The sequence below is a fragment of the Varanus komodoensis genome, unplaced genomic scaffold (assembly GCF_004798865.1).
Source record: "Varanus komodoensis strain SLA01 unplaced genomic scaffold, ASM479886v1 scaffold74, whole genome shotgun sequence".
NCBI classification, from domain to species: Eukaryota; Metazoa; Chordata; class Lepidosauria; order Squamata; family Varanidae; genus Varanus; species Varanus komodoensis.
The window spans coordinates 54,794-65,839 of NW_025336401.1; the positions used below are offsets into that span (position 1 = coordinate 54,794).

The 11,046-nt window shown below is 53.7% G+C and overlaps 1 protein-coding gene across 2 annotated transcripts in view; it reads right to left on the reverse strand.

Annotated features, from left to right (window-relative positions):
* Positions 1 to 10,048, reverse strand: part of LOC123034984 (gamma-aminobutyric acid receptor subunit beta-4) — a 44,507-nt gene extending 34,459 nt beyond the window's left edge. Inside the window, exons 1-2 of one of the 2 annotated variants that reach the window (XM_044452806.1) lie at positions 9,954 to 10,048; positions 7,346 to 7,434 (exon numbers count right to left, since the gene is read on the reverse strand). In XM_044452806.1, the coding sequence (XP_044308741.1) occupies positions 7,346 to 7,434; positions 9,954 to 10,033 (169 nt within the window). In that variant the 5' untranslated portion in view covers positions 10,034 to 10,048. The remainder of the gene's footprint in view (positions 1 to 7,345; positions 7,435 to 9,953) is intronic. The other variant, XM_044452805.1, reaches the window with a different exon arrangement.
* Between the last annotated feature and the right edge of the window lie 998 nt (positions 10,049 to 11,046).

Sequence of the window (11,046 nt, forward strand, 5' to 3'; positions counted from 1 at the left end):
GAAGGTGGGTGGGGGGACATGAAGATGGCGATCTTTGGTGGACACTCATGAATTGTGTGTGTGTGTGGTGGGGGACAGGTCACCAAAAGCAGGGGGGCAGCATGCTAGTGTGCATAAAATATTGGTACAGATGAATCTCCCAGGAGACTGTTCCCAGGTGACCTGTCCAGCCAAGCGCTGCTACCTGTGGACACACGACTTCTGGGCCCCTGCTCAGCTCTGCTGGGCCTGGCCGGCCCTGAGAGAGAGAGCCCCTCCTCTGGCAGCCCTTCCAGCTGATGACTGCTTCTGTGCAAGTGAGCATATGGCCACCCAACTGCTGCCACACATTTATAGCCATCGAAAGAGAGCAGAATCTGATCTTTGTAGGCAATGGCAAGGAATCACAGATGGAAGTGCTCAGAAATATCCTGGCAAACAACCACAGTCGTCTTCATATCACTGCCAAAGAAGAGTGTTTGGGAATCAATCCGGGATCACAGACTTTGAAAGGCCATCTGATTTCCACTATGAGGCAGGTTCAGCCATCTGCATGTCATAATTCCTGACCAAAACAGTATCTCTGCAGGACAACTGGACCTTGGGCCACTGAGAGGCATGCCACACTGACATCTGGACAGGGGTCTGAGCTCAGCACAGCGAGCCCTGGGGCCTTTATCTTGCCCATGGCATCTCTAGGCAGCTAACAACCAAACAGTTAAAAAAACCTGTATAAAACAGCAGCTATATATTAATAAATATAAAATCAATATATGAATTACATAATTTAAAATACAAATGGAGGTTAAGTGGCATCTAATAAATGTTAAAATGTTTTTTTAAAGGTAGATCTTTGCCTGGCGCCAAAAGGAATGTAAGGAAGGCGCCGAGCAAATCTCCTTGGGGAGAGCGTTCCAGATGTGGGGAGCAGCTGCAGAAAAGGCCCTCCTTCCAGCAGCTGCCCCTCTCACTTCCCCAGGAGTTGGCTCGTGCAGGAGGGCCCCCTGCAGTGATCTCAACAGTTGGGGAGGCACATATGGGTGCAGGCCCTCCTTCAGGTAACCAGGACCTCAGCTGCTCAGGGCTTTATCTGTGAAAACAAGCACCTTGAATTGGCCCTGGCCACAAATGGTAACCAGTGTAGGTTTTTTAATATACGTGTTATACGGGCTGCTTTAGAAGTTGCTGTCACTAACTGGGTGACCTGATTCTGTGCCAGTTATAATTGCCAGACCATCCTCAAGGGCAGCCCCCATACAGTGTGTTGCAATAACCTATTTTGGACGTTACCAGTGCATGGGTGACTATTTTCTGGCTCTGTCTGCCCAGATAGGAGCCGTTGGTAAATCCGCCACAGCTGGAGGAAAGCACCCCTGAACACCACATTCACCTGGCATTCCAGGGACAAACCCAGGTCCAGGAGCACCCCAGAATGCAGATCCTGTCCCTTAGGGGGAATGTGTCCCCCATCTAGGACAGGGCAATGCCCCTCCAACCAGTCTGATGCCCTCCCTACTAGTAGCACCTCCATCTTGTCTGGATTGAGCCTCAGTTTGTTGACCCTCATCCAGTCTATTACCAAGTTCAGGCTCCAGTTTGGGACAGTGACAGCCTCACCTGGGTGAGATGTAAACGAGAGGCAGAGCTGAGTATCAACAGCATATTGCTGAGACTTCAGCCCAAACCTCTGGATGACCTCTCCCAGCAGCTTCATATAGATGTTAGGAAGCATGGGGACAGCACTGAGCCCTGTGCCACCCCAGGATGCAACTGCCAGGGAGCAGAGAACTGTCTCCCAGCGCTACCTTCTGGACCTGATCAGCCAGGTAGGAATGGAGCCACCACAAAGCAGTGCCTCCTGCTCCGACCCTGGCCAACCTGTCCAGAAGGATACCATGGTTAATGGCACTGAAGACCACTGAGAGGTCCAGGAGGACCAACAGGGTCACACTCCCCCTGTCCCTCTCCCTGCAAAGGCCATCATACAGGGTGACCAAGACAATGGCCTTCTGCACCCCAAACCCAAGCCTACAGTCCGCTTCAAGTGGATCCAGATAAGGGACACCTGGTGGAAGTGGCCCAGTTAAGGGCTGAAATTGGTACTTCTGCCACTGAAACACGAATCATGGAAACTTGTAGAGAGGGGCTTGTTTATGATGAGCCCTCTACAGTTTAAATGACTCCATTGCAGTTTTGTCCTCTTGAATATATTGCTGGATTAATTAAATGACTGGATTCTTACAAGATCACATGCCTTCAAAGAGGCAAGGAAGATTTAGAGGACATGAATGCCTGCTCCAATACAATGTGGCAGAGGAGGCACCACTCTTTTCTCTCCCTTCCCTTGTGGTCTACGCCTCCATCTGCTTGGACCAAAAGAAACCAGTATTTTGAGAGGGCTTCTTGTGGACAGAGTGGTTCCCAAGCACCGGTGTGCCTCCCAGTTCCACGTCTGGACTCCTCACTCCCACCCGACAACTTCCAAATAGCCTGATTTAGATATTCCATAGCCCTCCATAGGGTTTGTCTTTGCAGGCGGGAAACAAAGCTGGTTTGAGCCACTGTCACTCCGGATCTTCAGCTAAGCAAGGAGCTGAGGGGGCAGTCCCCTGTCTGGAAATGTTAAACTACAAAGTACTAAAAGTGTTAAACTATTTGAAGCACTTGAAGCACTAATATGACAGTTTCAGTTTCTTTAATTTTCCCAACTTTTCCACTGTGACCCATTTCCACATCAATTTGCCTTTTAAAAAAGGAAAGAAAGCCTGCATAGAAATTCATATACTTTTGTGTATGCATTCTGCCTAATCTATGCATTTTTACAAAGGGTTTTTGGTAATATAAATACTTTGAACATTTTTCCATTAATAGGTGCATTGTTTGCACATTTTTTTGGAAAACTGAAGTGCAAAACATGGTGAAATGTGACTACCAAAAGGTGAATGCATTCTGGTACACATATTAATTCAAGCCGTATACTTCTGTTACTTTTGTATCAAATCCTCCCCACTTGCCATTTCTCGCCTGGCTGAGGAGCCTTTGATGACAGCCAGCCACAGACCTTACAGTATTGTCATGAAGCCTACATTGTATAAAGTTGCCAAGAGGAATCTCATGGAGAAGTTTTGTTGAAAGTCTTGCTGAAATCAAGATCCTGTCCTCCTGGCATTTCCCAGATCTGTCAAGCCAGTGAATCTACCAAAGACAGAGAAGGTTACTCTGACATGACTTGTGCTGCAGAACGCCATGCTGACTCCTGAATAATCTTTGTAGAACAAGGAGATGACATCAAGCTGACTAGTTGGCACCTCTTCCCATTTAGTGAAGACGGGGCGCTTGCCCGCTCCCTCCTCGCAGGCTTGCCTCAGCTCGGGATTTCCTGCTCCACAGGGCTGCGCTTGTGCAAGTGGGATTGGTCGTCTTGGGGGCAGAGAGGCAGGACCTACTGCCCTCCAGGGGCCAAGGGCCGCCTCACTAAGGAGCTCAGCCACCTGAGGCCCCCACTGCTCTCCCGCAAACAGAAAAAGCATTTCGAAGGGAGATAAAGGGCTGGATTAAAGGTTATTAATTCCATTTTAGTTCTGTCTGATGAACCACCCTAGCATCTCTTCATAGCTCCATGAAAGCTTTTTGTGCAAGGCGTTGGGATGGGGAAGGAGATGTCAGCATGAATATTCTTTCTATTCCTGAACAAACTGTTGGGAGGCAAGTGAGAGTCATCTGGCGATCCTGAGATCCACTCTGCTTCCCAGATTATTGGCTCTGAGGGAAACAGTGGATGCTTCTCAGCCACTCAGCTGAGCCTGAAGCTAACAAAGCATTTTAAAATTTAATAGTGAAATGAAATCCCCAACAGGCCTGTCCTCCTTTTAGAATTAGTTGGAGCGCTCCTTCCCTTTCTCTCCCTGTTTCTGTCTCCTGGTTAGGCCAATCGGCAGATTTACAGGGAACACCAAAATGGCAGGAAGCAATGAAGTTCCAAAGACAGCAACAGGAAAAGCAGCAAGTGCAGTGGCACCCTGTCAGTTGCCCAGAATCAGATGTTTGCTCCGCCTGCTGTCGTTAAAAGTCCAGTACTGGGAACTCAGTCATCTTGAAAGCAGTGGCCCAGTTTACCTCCTTGCATTATTTGCTCATGGTTACAGCCAGGCGTCCTCCCTCCAGCCCACCCACTGCTGCCTGGATGCTGATCTGGGCTGAAGAGCGCCTGTTCCCCAGACTTGGCCTCCCTTCCTCCCTTATTCCTGGGTCCTGTCATGGCACGTGCGTCCTTGGCATGTTCCGAACAGCATCCAACATACCTGCAGCCCAGCACAGCCCTGTGGAAGTGGCAGGGAGCTGCGGGGACACACAGCCCTCTTCCACGGCAGGTTCTCTCGGCCGTCCCTACTAGCTCCTTCCTCAGAATCGAAAGTTGAGAGGAAGTTGCTTTGGTGCTGGCAGGGCAGGCCCCTTGCAAAGGCTCTGGGCTCCAGGTACAGGTGGAAGGACTATGAAAAGTCCCCGAGGCTTGTTGCCAGTTCCTGGTGGGGGTGCAGGATTGCCCCCTAATGTTTGTCTCATTTCTGGAGTTCTGGACTTGCTAATGGGGCTGAATCCATGTGGTTACTTTCCATCAATAAAAGAACAACACGTTAGCTCAGCTCCCCAGTGGGAGGTGGGAAGCGCTCAAAAACAAAAAGCTATGAGATCTCTCCCTACATGTGGAGACCCCCGGCCACGCGTGGCAGTCACTTCAGCTTCTCCAGTGCAACTCCTTCTTGGGATGGGGGAAATTCAATGATGTCCATGCAAATCAAAGCTACTTCACAGAAATGACTTTGTTAGAAACTTTACCCCCACTGTTTTGCTTCTGAGCACCTACAGGGTTTTTTATTTATTTTATTTTCCAATTTGTAGCCTGCCTTTTTCCTACAAAGGGCTCAAGGCAGCTTACATCATTCTCCTCCTCCATCTTATCCCCGCAACAACAACCCTGTGAGGTAGGTTGGGCTGAGAGTCTGTGGCTGGCCCAAAGTCACCCAGTTGGCTCCATGGCTGAGCGGGGACTCGAACCCAGATCGTCTGAGTCCCAGTCCCAGGCTCTTAACCACGACGCCACACTGGCTCTCATCGCATGTGTGAAGTAGGCCTTTGCAGACTCCCTGAAACAGTCTTTTGATAAAACCTTGTTGGATTGGCTAAACCCCTGCCCATCAAGCCATGTATCACTCCCCAGTTTCCCCAAAGCCTCCAGCTTCTTTTCAAATCTCTGAGACCCGACAGCGCCTGGAGTTGTCTGACATATCTTCACATCCTCAAGTTTTACTCTCTATTGTTGATGCAGATACACGGGAAAGAAGAAAGGCCAGAAAGGAACCCAAGCAGATGGCCCCCGACCCACTTAACAAGCTGTCCCACTGCTGGGCCCATTCCGTAGCTTATTTCTTTCTTTCTGCTTCACAGAAATACATACCTAAAGGACAAGAGGTCAACTGCAGAAAAAGTCTGAAATCCTAAGTTGCTTTGTAAACCCTTGGGAAGTCTGTTATCCTACCAAGTTGGAATAGTGGAGCTTCAGAGGTGGCTAGTGGACTTCCCTGGTTGAAATCTCCCCTCTGCCAGGAACTGATAGAATAACACACTCATCCCATCCATCCATTTATTCATTATATTTTTGTATTGCCAATGTCCAAAGCTATTAAAAAGATTAAACTCCTAAAATGCAATATATCAAGTGAAATAGAACAATTTATAAATACATAAAATAATTTTGCAGAAAAATATAAAATGATTTTGCACCAAAGTCCCAGGACCCCCTTAAAAATCTTATCATAGGCTATCAAACGCCTGAGAACAGGGACAAGTCTTAGGCTGGCACCACTCAGACCTCATTCTATAATCATCTTGGCCACCCTCAGGATGGGATATTGCTCCCATTCTCAGGGCTTCCTTTGCAGGAGTGCCACAGAGAAAGTGAGCAGTGCACAGGCAGGCGGGTGCTGTGGGGGGCGCTCCGCCATGTTCAGAAACGTACGGGCAGCCAGTGCAAGCAGGCTAGCTCTGGCATCATATGCGCAGAGTGTCTGCTCTCCATTATCCATTCAGCTGCTGCATTTTGTACGAGTTGCAGCTTCTAAAACTTCTGTAAATACAGCTCCTCATAGACTAAGCTACAGTAATCTAATCCGGAAGTTACAAGCACCAGCTACCGAGGCTAGGCTACCCTCGCCCAGAAGGCACTTAAGCTGCACCATGGCGGACACTCCATGCCACCTGGGCCATCTGGGCCTCACGGGACAGTGATCGCTCCTGGAAAGGCCCAAGCCATGAGACCCCTCTGTCACAGGCCATGCAAGCCCTCCAGGACAGGATGAAAACCCCATGCCTGTGCAAAAGAGTTACCTCTCCCTCCCTTTTTCCTCAGCCTCAGTCCTTCTGCAAAATGAGATGATGCATGTGTAGCAATATGAACAACTGAAAGCCTGACATACATGGTAGGTGAGCAGACTTCTCACAAAACAATCACAAAGACAAAAACAGGAGAACAATCAGGAATTATGAAAACATGCACACGTGTATATGGCAGTGTGTGAACCAACTAAACAAAATAACAAATGTTCTGGTGCCAACATCATGCTGATCAAAGGTCGAATTGAGATTTGTTGATGTCACAATCAGCACTAGAATGATTTTTCTAATTCTTCCTTGTTTCTGGTTCTTGTTAGATTCCCCTTTTTTGAAGTTAGCAGATGCCCACATCTCTCAGAAGAAAAGAAAATGTCAGCTGCTATTGAATGGCTATTTCATCCTAATCCACAGCACGTGAGAGAAATAGCACAAGTGAGAGTCCCGTGTGTGCAAGTCACTGATCCTGGGAAGACGTGGATGAGTGGCTGGCAGGTGGACAACTGGCCGGCGAGGGCCTGGCCAAGCGGCGTGGAGGCGAGTGTGGCGGCAGAGCGCTGCTGGGAGGCTGGGGAGGCTGGGGAGAGCGTTGGCAGGACGTGCAGTGGAGCTGCAGCAGCAGAGTTGCAGTGACTGCAGAAAAGCCAGCCACAGACAATGGCTGCTCCGCACCCCCAGCCTCTCTCAGCACAGAGAGGCGGTGGACCTGGCCTGGCATTCTCCGCCTCGCCGCCTGATCGCATGCCAGAGCCCAGCGGAGCAGCGGCAGGCGAAAGGGGAGTGAGTCTGGCAGGCTTGGGAAGCAGGGCTGAGCCTTCCCAGCCTGACGGGGAGCAAGAAGCCATGTGGAAGCCACAAATGGGCAGGTCACGCGGCTGGGGGCGCTGCAAGACGCCTCCTCCGCTGCTGAGGGCAGAGGCAGAAGGGCCCCGGCGCCCTGTCCCCAGGCCACGATTATGGAAAAGCGGGCTTGGCATACCTCCGAAGTCAGGGCGCAGACGGACATCATACCCCTTCAGGAGCTTGTCCACAATTTCTTTCACCACCGAAATGTTCCCAGTGGAGGGGCTGGAAGAAAGAAGAACACCGTGGCCTGGTCACCATTACATTACGGCTTCACATCCGCCCCACCCCCCACCCCCAGGGCACACACGGCCATACCCCACAACTGCCCAGGGCACTTCAGCTGCTGGGAAGTGTAGGCATTAAACAGATGATAAAATGATAATCTGCAAACCAGCCAGACCATCACACCTCAGCATACTGCAGGATGGGCAGCCAGCAGAACTGCTGCCTGCCCAGCTGGGGGCAACATGGACGGGCCTGGAGCTTCTTGCAGGGGGCAAAGGAGGTTGCCTGCAGGTGCTCGGGCAGCAGAGAGGGGAGCAGCCATGGTGTCTGGGGTGGGGAACCACAGGCAGGCTGGCTGAGCTGCCTGGCTTGTGCCTCTTGCCCAAGCCCTCCCGGAGCACCAGCGCGGCTCGCCCAGAGGCTGCCTTCTCATGTGCCTGACGGGCATAAGCAGATCATCCCCCATCCTGTCTCGCACTTCGGAACATGCATGAACTTCACAAGAGACCGATCCAGGTGCAGGGGTGAGAAGGAGGGGCTCCCTGCCCCATCCAGTCCCATACACCAGGCCCCCACAGGGACCCTCAGCAGTACTCCATTAGTAAGCTTTTGCAAACCGCAGAGCGGGTCACAGACACAGAACACCGTGTACGTTGCATCCACACACACATTCCGATTGCTGCTGCCTGGCCATCTGGGTGCACATCACCATGTTAACAGACTTCACCACACTGCACCGTGTCCACCTGAGCCTTCCACACACACCTCCTCCATCGCTCACCAGCCCCCTCACTCGCTTGCATCTACACACGGATTTTCTCATGTTGTCTTTCCCAACATGTTGCCTTTTGCATCTCTCCCCCTTCCACCCCAATGCCTTCTGCTTCCAGAACAAGGATGCCATTTCTTTCTCCTCCTCTTTTCCACTTCAACATTAAAGATTCTAGAGCCTTTGCAAATTGATTTTCCCCCCTCTGTGGAGCAACTGCCCTTATAACAGACTAGGAGAAGGGAGACTCCATCTTTCCATCCGTGTGGGGGTGGCAGACGAGTGAGCCTCGGCTCCTAAGCTGGCTGTTTTCCATGCAGAGGCTGGCTGGCAACCTTGTTCCGCATCCAAAGGTGTGCCTCAGGGTGCATGTGTGAATGAGGGAGAGACCTTGCAAATGGGAGAAACAAAGCAAGCGCTGGTGGGAGCGATGAAAGGGAAATGAAGAAATGCAAGAAGCGTGTCTGTTGCTTCTACACCCCACTCTCCTGCAAGGACATGGCATACAAATGACAAACCCTCAGACCAGGACAGATGCTAGCCCACAGGTACTTCCATCTTGGCCTCACTGGAGGAGGGCCTTTCCTTGCAAGGAATCAGCTTCCTTTTCAGGATTTAGCAACTGCAAAGCAAGCTCAGTTTGTGCAAGCAGCAGGAAGGAACCTCAGATCAGAACAGGCGATTGCTCCTGCCAATAATGCAGTACAAACACACTGAGGAGCGAATCTGGGGACACGAGTGGGGATTTTGGAGCAGAATAAGCACATGGCTCTCTGAGTCGGACACCTTCCTTCGGAATATACCAGAGGGAGCCAGCAGGTCTTCTGGCCTTCAGTGTCTGCTCACTGGAGTGCTGCTACGGGGCAGTTCCTTCGCCTTCCTTGCACTTTGCAGCCCTGGCATGCCTCCGTCCGTGTTCGCGTTTGCACGCAAATGTAGATGTCTGCATAGAGAGCATCTCCGTACAAGGCTTGCCCTGCATGGTGTTCGGATCACGGTTCAGACTGTGCATCTTATTAGCTCAGCTGCGATTGCAGTCAGCTCCTGACTCACACAGAACTCTTCTTCCCAAACGTGGGCTTGCTCTCCTATCCTAAAATTGCGGGCGGGATGCAGGACGCAGGAGGATCGGCACGTAGAGAGGTCGGTGCCCTCCCGAAACGCCGCTTTTGTCAGGCTTGCGGGAGCGGAGACGGCCGTCCTGCCCCTTCCCAAGGCTGGCCTCCTGCGCGGGAACCCGGCGAGGTCCGGGGTGGCAGCGCCCTCGGTCCTTCGCCAGGCAGGAGGGCGCCGCGGCGCGTGTGCGGAGGGAGCCCCGCCGCGGCCGGGGCGCAGGCGGCCTCGAGCCCCGCCATCCCGCCCCTGCCCCTCGGCCGCAGCGAGCAGGTGGGGGCCGAGGGCACGGCGCCCCGGCCTGCTCGCGGGGCGCCCCGAACGCGGGCACCGGCGCTGCCGGGGCCGCCTGACAAGAGCCGCGCCGCTCCACCTGGCCTCCGGCCCGCGCGGGCCTGGCGCCGCTGCCCGGACCGGCGGCACGCCGGGCCGGGCTCCCCCCTGGCGCGCCGCCTGCCCCTGCCCTGCCCCGTGGCCCCTGCGCCCCGGCCGCCGCCTTCCCTTCGCGCCCCCGCCGCGCAGCAGGTCCGGCGCCCCCGCGCAGGAGCAGCAGCCCGGCGGATCCCGCAAGCCGCGCAGCAGGAGCGGCGCCCGCCGCTGCCCGGGCATCCGCGGGAGAGGCGCCGCCACTTACCTTTGGGCGCAGCAGGCGAGACAAAGGGCTGCCAAAGCAGAGACGAGTCCACTCAGTCCGTCTGCCTGAAATCTCCACATCTCCACCAGCAGCACCATGGAGGGAAGGAAGGTCTGTGGGGAGGGGGAGGGAGGAGGAGGAGGAGGAGGAGAGGGGGGGAGGGGGAGGGGAGACGGAGCGCCGATCTGCGCCTCCCGGCAGGGAGGAGGAGGAGGCGGGGGCGCAAATGTCCTGAGGACCGGGCAATGGTTTGCGAGGAAAAACCAAGGGAAAGCAGACACGCGATCACATGAAGCGTCTGAAGGGGCGACTCCGCGGGCGGTTAGCGCCCGCTCACAGCTCCGCTCCTTCTCTCATGCAGCGGGCGCGGCGGCGGCGGCGGCGGCGGCAGCGGCATCCTCTCACCGAAGCATCTCTCGCGGCGCGGACGGTCCCGGGGGACGAAGAGCATCCGCGCCCGCAAAACGCAGAGCGCGCTCCCGTGGGTGGCGGCGCGGCGTGAGGGGAAGCCACGGGGAAGGTCTGGAAACGAGGCGACGCGAAGACCCGCTGCCCGTGCCCCTCCGGCGCTGCCCCCTCCCTGTTACTTCGCCATGCAGCCCTGCAGAGGTTGCCTCGCTCCGACTATCCACCTTCAGAGAGGAGGAGGAGGAGAAAGGAGAGCAATGCGTGAAGGAGGGGTGGGGAGAGGAGAGGAGAGGAAAGGGGTGGGGTGGGCCAGCCGGAGGAAGAGTTAACGAGCAAGGCGACTCGTACTCTCTGCTCCTCCCGCCCCTCGCTGGGTCCCCCTTCCCTATTTTTAGAAAAGGTTTGCAGGAGCCAGCGCTATTTGCTGCGGAATGTATCTGGGGGGACTTGTGGGGAGAAAAGGGAAGGGAGCATCCAGAGGTGGGGGAGGACTGGCCTCTGCGGGGACGAAAAAAGCAGTTCCTGAAATCAACCTGATTTCTCCCAATCTTTGCAGCAGTAGCCTAAGGAATAAGATATTAGTAGTTGGGGAAAGAGTGGGAAAACTCCCCCCACCAACCAAGAAATGCTTGATAGATCAACGGCATTCTGACGTCATATCTGGGAACATTAACCCTTGCTGGCT